At 43.9% G+C, this 12198-nt stretch overlaps 1 protein-coding gene and 1 long non-coding RNA gene across 5 annotated transcripts in view; one reads left to right on the top strand and one right to left on the bottom strand.

The window, feature by feature from the left end:
- Positions 1–2664: 2664 nt before the first annotated feature.
- On the bottom strand, positions 2665–5114 carry LOC134482960 (uncharacterized). Its single transcript, XR_010059735.1, has 2 exons — positions 4980–5114; positions 2665–4667 (listed from the first exon to the last, which is right to left on the bottom strand). It is a non-coding gene; the product is annotated as an uncharacterized LOC134482960 (long non-coding RNA).
- A 172-nt stretch (positions 5115–5286) lies between these two features.
- The window catches only part of Me2 (malic enzyme 2), a 50146-nt gene continuing 43234 nt past the window's right edge, over positions 5287–12198 (top strand). Inside the window, exons 1-2 of one of the 4 annotated variants that reach the window (XM_063277298.1) lie at positions 5507–5818; positions 8573–8672. In XM_063277298.1, coding sequence (XP_063133368.1) covers positions 8662–8672 — 11 coding nt within the window. In that variant the 5' untranslated portion in view covers positions 5507–5818; positions 8573–8661. Of the gene's footprint in view, positions 5376–5506; positions 5819–7865; positions 8673–12198 lie in introns of those variants that run through there. The other 3 variants (NM_001107376.2, XM_039096780.2, XM_006254923.5) reach the window with 3 other exon arrangements.

Below are 12198 nucleotides of genomic sequence, written 5' to 3'. Positions count from 1 at the left end.
GAGTGTAATAATCCCTCATAAAAATGTCAGCCAACCGTGACAATATTATTTTGTTTATCTCCATTTTCCCCAGCGTGCAAACATTGCCGTCGTATACCTCACCTGCAAACATTTCACACCACACTACTTTTTATAATTTGTATATGAGAAGATTCATCTAACAACACACTGTCTTGTGATGCTTGTGTGAGTAAATGCTTTGTTATTTTACAAAAGGGATGCCTTGAGGGAGGGGTTCTGTCTATAGCCATCATTTCTCCATTCCCTTGATAGATGCATGGCGACCTTGAGCTTGTACCCCACTCACCTGCCAGGACAGAAGCTCTGTAGTGGATGGCTTGCCTGCCATGCCTGGAGCCCTGGAGTCCACCCCCAGAATGACAAAACCAAAGAAACAAAACACAAGCAAAACACCCAAACCTGAAACTGCCACATTTCTTTACTCACTGGGTTCAGGGTGGGGGCCGTAAAACTTACATTTCTCTAACTCAGCAGTTTTCCACTTGTGCAGAAAAATACTAAAACTAATGTTTTAAAACATAGTTTGTGGGGTTGGGGATTTAGCTCAGTGGTAGAGCGCTTGCCTAGGAAGCGCAAGGCCCTGGGTTCAGTCCCCAGCTCCGAAAAAAAGAACAAAAAAAAAAGAAAAAAAAAAAAAACCAAAAAGATAGTTTGTGTCCCCTTTCTACTTACTAGTGGGACTTTTGGAGAGAGTGGCCTTCTAGTCTCCAGTGTTCCCATAAGTAAAATCCAACAATAGTTATATGCCAGTCTCATAGTCTAATTCATGTGGTGAAATAATTTTAGTATGTAAAAGAGATTTGAAAAGCAATTTTCAGCAAAAGTTAGCTGCCTAACAAAATATAAATATTATTTCCCAAACATCGCCTATATGCCAGTCAGGGAGTCTAAGTGAGAACTCTGCTTGTGTTTGTATTTCATGTGCACTGTGTTCCAATTCCTCCTGCCAATGCCCTCTGGGATAGGTAGGAAAAGTGGAGCTATCTCTGTCTGTCAAGACAAAGGGGTGTTCTACGTTAAAAGTGTGTGTGAAAGAGAGGGTATACGAAGGACTCAAGTATACAAAGTTCCAAGGTGAGCTCTTCCCTTCCATGTAAAGAAGCAAGCCCTTAAAAAGCTGTGGATTAAAGTGTTTTTCAGAAACATTTACACACATACCCCAACAGTCAAACACATTGGCATCCAATGACTCTTCCCTAGTGCATGCGAAACAGGCTCCTTATCTACACTCTGCTTAGAGTCGAGCCACACTTCCGGTCAGGGTCCTCAGCTTCTAGCTCCATTTACTAGGGACTCTTCTTTGGAAGTTCTTTCATTCTCTTAGGGACCATTCGGGAAGTGATTAAGCCTTGTTCAGCTTCTACCAGTTACTGCTCAATGTACAAAAAAAAAAGTTTTGTTCGTTTCATAATATCATCATTCCTTTGTAGAATGTATCTTAACATCTGCTAGATGAAATTGAGAATATAAGAACTGTCAATACTAGGAATAGAACAGTAATGATAATCATACTTTGTTCTGGGTGCCCCTGACCCACTGTCATAGACAGCAGAACTTTTCATTTGTAGTTTTAAAATTCTGTACCAGCTGCAGAGAAGGCACTGTGATAGTGTACCTGGGAAGATATGAACAAGTGTTGCGGCAGTTTGAGTAGGAATGGCTCCATAGACTTATGTATTTGAAAGCTTGGCCCACAGGGAATGGCACTATCAGGACCTGTGACCGTGTAGGCTTGGGTGTGGTCTTGTGGGTGTAGGTGTGATCTTGAAGAAAGTGTGTCACTTTGGAGGCAGGCTTTGAGGTCTCATGGGCTGAGTCTACACTCACTGTGGCACACGGTCTCCTTCTGCTGCCCGTGGATTAAGATGTAAAACCCCTTTTCTAGTGCCGTGTCTCCCTGCACACTGCCATGCTTCTCAGCACAACGATAATTAACTAAGCCAGGCCCAAACAAGTGTTTTCCTTTATGAGAGTCGCTGTGGTCATGGGTCTACTCACAGCAACGAAACCCTTCGACCAATGTCTACTCACTGCAGAGACAGAACTGATGACCTAAGTAAGGACACCACGAAATCCAACTTGGTGAACCAATGAGTTTTAGTGAGGTTATGCACAGGCACGAAAGGACTCAAAGAGAGCCCGAGTCGACAAAACCCCACACAAGCATGGTCGACGCAAGGGAGGAGAGCTGGAGTACACCACACAACCAGCAGGTAGCCCAGGAGGCTGGTGGGTGTCTTGTTACAGGCAGCTAGGTAGGGTCAAGCCTCTTCTAGGCAGCTCAGTTTAGCTGAGTTTGCTACACAAGTGGGCTTATCTAAGGGCTTCTCTCAGCCTTTGCTGCTTACGCACACTCGTAGAGAGGGGCCTAGCATAGCTAGTCTGCCTGACAGAATGTTTTGCCTTCCTTTAGAAAAATCGCCACACAACAGTGAGTTCGAGGCCAGCCTGTGAGAGCTTGAGTAAAAAGAAGGCTAGGGGTATAGTTTAGCAACAGAATGGTTGTCTAGTGTGCTCAAAACCCTAGGCTAAATCTGGGTGGAAAACAAAAATGCCCACCTATTTCCTAGAGATGCAGAGATGGGTACGACTGTCTTAGTCAGGGTTTCTATTCCTGCACAAACATCATGACCAAGAAGCAAGTTGGGGAGGAAAGGGTTTATTCAGCTTACACTTCCACATTGCTGTTCATCACCAAAGGAAGTCAGGACTGGAACTCAAGCAAGTCAGGAAGCAGGAGCTGATGCAGCGGCCATGGAGGGTGCTACTTACTGGCTTGCTTCTCCTGGCTTGCTCAGCTTGCTTTCTTATAGAACCCAAGACTACCAGCCCAGGGACGGCACCACCCACAAAGGGCTGGGTCCTCCACCCTTGATCTTTAGTTGAGAAAATGCGTTACAGCTGGATCTCATGAAGGCATTTCCACAATTGAGGCTCCTTTTCCTGTGATAACTCCAGCTTGTGTCAAGTTGACACACAAAACCAGACAGTGTAGTGATTTCTTTGCCTGTTTAAATATGAACCAGTGTACTCTAGTTTTCCCCAGTAGAACAAATAAATCTTCACCTTTTAAGTATTAACTAGTGACGGCTAGAAAGGTGGCTTAGCAGATAAAAGACACAATGCAAAACCCAATGATGGGTTCAGTTCCTCGTTGTGGAAGGAACTGACTCCCATGGGTTGACCTCTGACTCCCAATGTGCGTGCCCACGCCTTCCAGATTCATAAATAAATGCAAATATTAATGAGCTATCTTATTGTTTTGCTACAACTACTGTAGAATCAAAAAACAGTATCATCTGAGGATGAGACTGCTCAATCCTGGCAACACTGAATAGGTTAGGTATTTGCTGAACAGTGAACTCAAGAGTACAGAATTCTCTAAAGCTTGTACGTGCTTCGTGATTTGTCAGTTGCAAAGCAGTGACCGCTTTACTACCACAGGGACTACAGCCTTCGGCGTGATAATTCTTGCCTACAGAAAGGAGAGTTCTAAGGACTGAGTCACCGTCCTTCACTATGTTTGTGTACACACAACAGGTGAGAAGAAACCCCAGCTCTTCACACTCTCAGTACTCTTCAGATCACGCCTTCATCCCCGATCTTAGGACACTGTCATTGATGTCATGCAGTACAGCTGGGTGGCACATTTTTTAACCCAGGCCTGGTTTTCACCGGTGATGTGTGTCTGGATAATTCCCTATCAACCACTTCACACTCCATGCCAGCCCTTGGGGGTGGGGGAGAAAAGGAGGAAGTGGGAGAACAGCAGAAAGGCTAACTTGTTTGTACAGTGACATTAGTACATTGGACATTTCACTGGAAGGCATTTGATCAATCTCTTGGGAAAATCTGCAAGTCAAGAGTACATCAGGCAAATGGGCACCTGTCTTCTTGACATTAGCAGACATTGCATTTAATAAGGGCTCTATTGACTTCAAGCAAAATTAATTCTATTGCGACATTTCTTTGCAACCCTTCAACCTGGAATAATCCTAACACAGGGTAGACTGTCAAGGACAACGGAACGTCAGCGATGAATTCATGACACTTGCACTTTGCAGCGTCCATCATTCAGCTGACCACACCTTGCGTTTCTGGCAGGCAGGGTTATGACAGGCCACACTTATTTCTACTTCCTCTTTACTGCGGCGGTGACTCTAGCAGGCATGCCTATCATCCGCCATATAATTGTAGACTTTCCTCACGTACCCCACCCTTCAACGTTCAGAGTCGTGTAACTGCTTTCTGTCTTCTCTTAAACTTTTCCATCACCTTTAATTTTCTTATTCTCCCTTTATTGCCTCTTATTTACCCTCTTATCTTTTTCTAAAAATTACCGTTCCTATCCCTTAAGTGTATATGGATTCCATTACAGTGAATAATTTCTAGGCATTACGGTTTCTGAAACAAAAAACCAAATATTCTCCAAAATCATAGTTGAGAGTGGGAAACAGACGTGGGAAGTTCTGTGGTGTGTGTAGGCTCCTTGCTGCTTTCAAGGATGCGAAGATGAACTCCTGTAGCACTTTCCCCGAGGACACTGCATATTTACGGCGACGGTGGCAGCATTCATGATTAGTAAATTCCCGGTAGGTCAGTAACTGGGCCAGCAGCCATGGACGATGGCACTGAATTTTACAGATCTAAATACATCAGTAAATACTAATCAGAAAAATATGGCTCTCCCAAACAGAGGGAGCTTGCGTTTCTTGTGGTCTCTTCTCTCCATTCTCCTGTGCTGTCCGTTTCCTCCCTCCTGCCCCGGGGGTCCACGAGAACCCACACCACTATTTTCTCCTGTCTGTTGGACTAGGAGACTGGTACCCGCCGACCCTGCGCCGCGCCTGCGCACAACATCTTCTCGCGTGAACGCCCCTGCGGCGGCCGCCGACTCTGCGGACCTGGCACTGACAGGGATAAGCCACCCTGCGCGTCCCCATGGAGCAGGGTATTACCCTGCTCCCCCGAAGCAAGTCACTCCTCCCGCCGTCAGGGTCGCACGTGAGCCGGTGCACGCGGCCTCAGAATAGTTAACACCCAGGAACCCGGCGCAGGAAGGTGCCGCCGAGAGGAACCGAGCCGGGGGCGGAACCAGGCCTGAACCACGCCCCACGCAGCTTCCAGCTTCTCATTGGCTCGCGTGCCTGTCCGTTAGGCCAGCACCGGCCCGCGCCTCTTTCTCCGCTACCTCTGCGCGTGTGGGGCGGGCCCCAGGCAGAGCGAGCCGGAGCTGGCGCCGGCTGCCAGAAGCTCGCGGGAGGCCGGCAGGGCGGCGCCAGGGCCGAGCATCTCTGGCTATAGCGCCGCGGCCTCTCTGCTTGCTGCACTACCTGGCACGGGCCAGGCGTCCGGTAAGGGTTGGAGCGGGCGGCCTGGCCTAGGGGTTGGCCCCGGGCCTTTCCGCTCCGGGAACCGCGCGCGCGGCTTGTGTTCGCGCGTGCGGCCGGCCTGGCTGGTGGGCAAGCGGGAAGGAGGGAGGGGCGCCGCGCTCTCTAAGGCTCCGGGCTCGCTGGTGCCAGAACCTCGCTTTCCTCCTAGAATTCCAGCCAGGTGGCTCCCAGACCTCGAGCATCCCAGTCTCCTTTCCCCTTGCGCTTGGGAAAGACTTATTTTGTGGTTCAAACCCTCTTTAGCAAGATTTCTTTCTCAACCGAACCCAGGGAGGCACAGGAGTTGGGATGTGTGCGTGTGTGTGTTCCTTATTTTAAAAGAGTTTTTGCAGGCTAGAAAGTTCCAGGATTGGCGTGGTTCTGTCCATTCTTATGAAATGGCATCTGTGCGCCGGGATTGGCAGGTGACTCTCAAGCTTTTCATGACCGACCCAGTCGGGTTATTGCGTTTGTGGCTTTAGGTTCGACTTTATATTTTTGGTACTGACGATCATTCTAGAAAATGAGTATTGCTTGTGGTGAGAAGCTTAATCAAAATAACTGACCTCAGCCGAAGTGTACCCTTAGTAACGCTGGATCCCTGGAATTATCCTCTTAATTGCTTGTGGCAATCACTTGTAAGCAAAGCAGTTAATGTCGTTGTTATTTCTGCTGGTGTAGGAATTGTTAGTAACCGTAGCAGCACTGTTGTTAGAAATGGTCTGGGCACTGTTCTCCGAACAGGTCGCCTCCAGAATAACACTTTCAGGTTAGTGCTGTTGTTGCCCAGCAAATACTTCAGAAAGTTAAGTAACTATTCCAAGACTTTATTAAGAAATAAAGTACTGTATAATAAAGGACTGGTCCTAAGCTGACTCCATAGTTGAACTCTTAACCGTGCCTACTTCTTAAGCATTGTTTATGTTGTTAAGGGATTGCAAACTAGTGTTTTATTTTTAGTTTCCAAATATTCTGGAAGTTAGAGAAACAGTCGGTCACATCTCCCGAATACATTTTATCTTGTGTGTAAACACTGTTACTCGCTGACTATATATTGCTGACTATATATCTGCTACACGGTTTTCACAGATTCAAGAAAACAGTTTAGCTTTTTTTTTTTTTTTTAAATACTGGACTTCTAAGAAATCCGGTTTGAGCTTTGATTTGTAAGCTGAGCCTGGCTCTTTTGTGTAGTAATGAAAGCTTGAAAGTTAGACCCAGAGGCCAGAAATGATGAGGTAATGTTTTCTCACCATTAGGCAGGACCTTGCTTTTATAGGGAGGTTTCATTCATTCTCCTCAAGCTGCTAGTGAAGAAGCCGCTGAGTTACATCCCCATAAGGAGCTTAGTATACTTATGAAAAGTATATTTCAAAGCCATAAGTGACTCACCATTTTAGGGTTGTTTTGTCTTTATATATTTAGTTGATTGGTTTTTTAGACAGGGTCTGACATCACCCAAGTTGGCCTTGCATTGACTTGCAATTGCGTTGCCAGGATTCCCAAGTGCTCGAACACCTGGGCGTCCTCCATGCCCGCTCGTTTAGCAGGCTTTGTCATTGTTTAAGTTAAAAGCTTCTTGATTCTGTTTGTGCCTAATTTGTATTTAACTCCCATTTTTTAAGTTTGCATCTGTATTTTTTATATTATGTTAAATTAAAATGATAACTCATAGATCATGAAACAAACTAGTTGTATTTGAGACACAAGTATAATATAATATACAATACACAAATATAATATTTGAGACTATAAAGATAACTGTTAACATTAGGGAACGAAATCTAGGCTCAGAGTTAATTTGGTTTAATTACTTTATTGAAAGGTAACTAGTTTATTTAAAGGTAAATGCTTATGGCTGAAACATGCTCGTGTGTCTGAGACTGACCAATGTTTATGAATTTCCAAGTGAAGAACATGTTATTTCTATAGGTACTGTTCAGTATTTTCATTTATCTGGATCTCTGTACTGTTCATGTTCTTCTTGACCCAGATAGAGAATGAAGTATGTTGTGTTAATCTTGATTGTCCTCATAACCTCTTAATTTAATCATCAAAAAAATGTTGATGCAGAAACTCCCAGGCATTTAGAGCGTAACTCCTGTCCAGGTTAGCCAGTAGCAGTGGTAATACTTAATAAGGAACATTTATACAGCAGCGCAATAAGCATTTGGGATCTAATTTAAATTTAAACTATCTTAATTTTAACCTTCAGGGAGTGGAGGAAGCCCTTTGAGTAGTTCCTGTTGTAAGCTTGAGGGAGAACTGAAACTCAGAGAGGGCGAGTGAGACTTTACCACCAGATAGAGGATACAGACAGTGGCAAACCAAGGGTGTAAGACCGGGCAGTCTGACTGTGGAGCTTGCAGAACGACCTTTCTTTTTATTGGAAAAACCTTCAAGTCAGGCAGTGAGGCTTGTGATGAGGTCCCAGTACTCTATGTGGATGTACTCTGTCACTCTGTGAGTTTGACAGCTAGGTTTCCCTTTCCTTTCCCTTTGTGTGTTATACCTGTGTTCACTGAGTGTGGAGGCCACAGCTGCTGTCCTCAGTTACTTCATCTTATTTCCAGAGATACAGTCTTTCACTTGTTCCTCTGTCTAGACTGGCTCGAACAAGATCTGCTGTTGCAACCCTCCTGCCGCTGTCACGGGGGTTACGTGCACCTATATATCTGCCTTTCATATGAGCTTGTTAGGGATTTGAATTCGGGTCCTCGTGATTGTGAAGGGAGCACTTTACTTACTGAGCCAGACAGACGAGCGTTCTGATGGCGTGGTTGGTTCCTAGATTAAACTTCAATAACAGGGTTTTTTTAATTGTTGTTGTTAAGTATATATGTAGAGATGTGTTGTGATATTTGTAGATATTTGGGACCAGACATGAGGTTGCCAGTGTTTCTTTATGTTTAGACCCTTCCTAAAGATTCAGTAAATTCTACTGATTGGGACACGGGAGGGCTACTGTGATTTTGAGACCTGTCTGTTCTAATTAGTGACTTTGAGACCCAAACATAGCCCAACAGTGTCTTTAAGACGATAACACAACCCCTTGAAAAGTCCACTGTCCCTATCCTGTCCTAAAAGATAGGATTTAACCACCAGAAAGGGAAGGTCATAATAACATAAAAACAGAGGATACATTTAGTATTATGAACAATGCTATTATATTGTCCTAGTTTCTCCTTAGGTTGTCACAGGCCAGTGAAACCGTGACTAACCCCAGTGCCAAATCAAAGACCATTTTGGATCTCCAGAGTGACTGCTCATGCTAAACTGGTAATTATCCGAGTCCACATTCAAGTTCAGGTCTCTAACTGCCAAACTTGCTCGTTACAGCAAGTCCTGACCTCTGACTTGTGACCAGTGTGGAAGGCTCTGGTCTCTAGTGGGAGCCTTTCCCGATGGTGACCTTCTCGTTTCTGTCTCCAAGACGTGCCAGGGGCTTCCCAGCTGACAACAATCTTCTTCCGCTCACTTGAATCTGGGTTTGGAGATAGGCATCTATCTGTTTAGAACATGAACTCATTTAAGAACTGGTTTTAGGCTGTAAACCTAAACCCTGATCTCACTGAAGCAAACTTTCAGTGGCCTCCAAAAGTTGGCATAAAACATATAGTGGTCCACGGTCAAAGGTCCCTATAATTTCAAAAGAAAATGACCTCGGATAAAAATTACGCCAGGAAAAGAAACCAAAATTTGTATATTAGTACTAGAGATATTAGGATGATTTGGAAGGGTCTTGAAATATGTAATGAAACCAGAATTTCGAACTATAAAATATGAACAGGCGAGTATAAGAATTCAAGTAGATATATGGAGAAATAATGCAGAAAAAGCGCCTGTCAGAAACTGGTCATTAGGGTAGGGATGTAGTTGCCTGTAGAGAGCTTGCCTACTGTGCTGATTCCTTGGGTCTGCGGTCTAGCACAGCAGGAGATCTAGGTAGGCAGTGCTTGCCTTTGAGTAGAGGCAGGAAGATTGGAAGCTTGGGGTCTGACATATGAGACTTGTCATAAAAACTTGTCTTGTTGAAAAGAAACAGCGCTAAAGATCTATGAGAATTTAGGATAGGGAAATGGTTTAACTAGTAATTTTATTCGGAAGGATGGGACTAAGAGGGAAAGGAACTAACTACATAAAACGCGAAGAAACGAACCAAAGTTTCAAGGGCTGTCCTTTGGAACATGAAGGGAAAGCCAGACCAGAAATCCAGACAGTACCTGTTAAGCAGGGTGAAATAGCGCATGCTGGTTCCTGTTATTGAGCCATCATAGTTTCCAATAAGTTAAGTTTAAGGTAGGTGGAACTGTAGGCGGTATTCTAGGAAAATCTGTTAAAGTATGTAAGTCCACTAATGAGAGCATAGTTACCTTTAAGGCCGTGGATTTGGTTTAAGTAGCTATAATCTTTTGCGTTAGGCAGGGAGATTTACTTGACTTGGTGTACAGAGTGCTCCCTTTTTCCCCAAAAAAGAGGGGGGAAAGACCTCAAAACAAAACAACTCCCTCCCGGAAAGATATGAAAGTTGGAGGGGGGACTTGTTGGGGTCATAGGATGGGAACAGGATGAAAAAGAATGTGTGCATGTGTTACCAGAATTTATTACATACATGTGTGGAATTATAGTAGTTTCTTTAAAGACCAAAACAAACAAACAAAAAAACAAACCAGGGTCATATTTACATATTTTATGAATACGAAATGTATTTGATCTTTGTCCTATTCTTTGCTGAAAGCTACAATTCTCAGTTTCTTGGGTGACAGGAATGTCAGTTGTTCTTGGTAAGACTTTTTGATCACACCACTTTATGCTAATGAGGTAACTGGGTGGGGTTCTGGGAGAGCTCCAGGATAGAACTGGGTACTGCAGGGACTAGAGGGCTGGAACTCTCAGCCTCACCCATGATCTCTGGAAAGGGTGGGGCTGGACATCAAGCTCTGTAAAACCTCCTGACTTAGAAGGGTTCATGCTCTTTTGGGTTGCCAAGCATGTGACAGAGCAGGGAAGGTTGCATATCCTGTGGCTCTGAACTGCCCCGCACATCTCTTCATCTTGCAGTTCATCTGCATCCTTCCTATGTCTTATAATTAAACAGTAAATGAAGTAAGTCTTCCTCTGAGTGCTGTGAACCACCTACAAATGTTAAGGCCTTAAGGGAGCTTCTTGATGAGAAGGACAGGTGACAGTCTGCTTGACTGTCTTTTAACTGTTGGTTGGCACTGTGTGTAGTGTCACGGTTGAATGGAGTTATAGGGCGTCCCTGTTGTCTGCTGCAGAATTGTTTGTGTTGGAGTAAGTCCCCGTATACATCTGCTCGGTCTCTTGTCTTTTATAGGAGAGAGATGCTGTAGCTTCATAGACCGGTGGCTGAGGTGTGGAAGGAGAGTAAGAAGTTTCTACGAGTAAATACATAGCTCTCTTCCGTAGCTGTTCTGTGGTGGTCGACCCACTGACTAGGACAAGAAATAAGTTTAGTACTTGTTTCCAGCGGAGTGGGGAGCTGCATGGAGGGGAAACAAAGTCACTGTCCGCTTAGTGTTGTGTCTTCAGTCTCCATTTGGATCTCCAAGCTTTGTGATCTTCAGACAGTAAACTTAATAGTCTTTATAGATATTCAGGTATATCTATATATTTATAGATATTTAAATTTTAGGAATGATAAAAAATTATGTGACGTAAAAATTGGAAGTCAGATTGCCTTCTGTTCTCTCTGCTCTCCTGTCCTCCAGGTCTTAATTAGGTGTTTGTTGTTGTACATTTGTTTCCAGTGTGTTCTTCGTGTCGTATGTGTACAATCTTCACTAAACACAGAATTCTGCCTCCATCTGAAGACTTTGGCCAGTTTTCCTCACTTAAAAGAAACCACAGCTGCATTTTAATTGCAGCCTGAAATTGGATCATAGATGGTGCTTGAGGGGTTGAATGAATAAAAATGTGAAACCCATTCTCAGGTTAAGGACCCTGCGTGAACAGGCCATGCATACATATCCTGTTGCTTTTAGAAAAGCATCTTTGGTTGCCAACCTACACTAAATACTATAAAACAGAATTGTTTTGCCAATAAGTGTCTTGAGACACTTTGAAGCCGTGTCTTCTCTGATGGTAAACTTTAAAGTGTGGCATGCATTTTTCTTCCCTAGAGGATTCCTGTTTTGGAATCATCTCTGGTGAGAAGCAGGAGGAGAAACCAAAAACTGGGAGGAAAGTAAATCCAAGAACACCGTACTGTCCCAGCAACGTCCGTGAAAGCTGGAACAGGAACTTTATTTAAACTGTGTGTTTTATGGTTGTTCTTTAGGATTTTATTTTAAGTTGGTCAAACTGGGTTTCTGTTTAAGACTTATGATATAGACAACCCAGAGCTATATGTTCCCTCAGTGTAGCTTCGTAATTCCAGCTTTGTATGCAGTGCCGTTTCAACCCTCCTTACAGTCTTGTAGTAAAGTCAATGGTTATTTCGTCATTTGCTGGCACACTTGACACTACTATATACATTTCTTCTTTGAAATAATTTCAGAAGAGGTATAATTTACACATGTATCATACCCTTTCCACCTATAACTTTGTAACATGCATGCGAAGTGGAATATGATATATATATTTGCTTTTTTTGTTGCTGTGATCAAAGCCTGACAAAAACGCTTATAAGGAGAAGGCTTTATTTGGGTAAGGACCATCGTGACAGGGAAACATGCAGAGTTCACGACAGCTGGAGGAGCTTGTGACTGGAACCAAGGGAGCCAAGGGAGAAGAAGGCTGGTTTCATTTTTTTTATTATGCCTTTTTTTTTTTTTTTTCTGGT

The sequence above is a fragment of the Rattus norvegicus genome, chromosome 18, assembly GCF_036323735.1.
Source record: "Rattus norvegicus strain BN/NHsdMcwi chromosome 18, GRCr8, whole genome shotgun sequence".
NCBI lineage: Eukaryota > Metazoa > Chordata > Mammalia > Rodentia > Muridae > Rattus > Rattus norvegicus.
The sequence above is the reverse complement of the archived record's forward strand: the minus strand, read 5'-3'. Positions and strand labels throughout refer to the sequence as shown.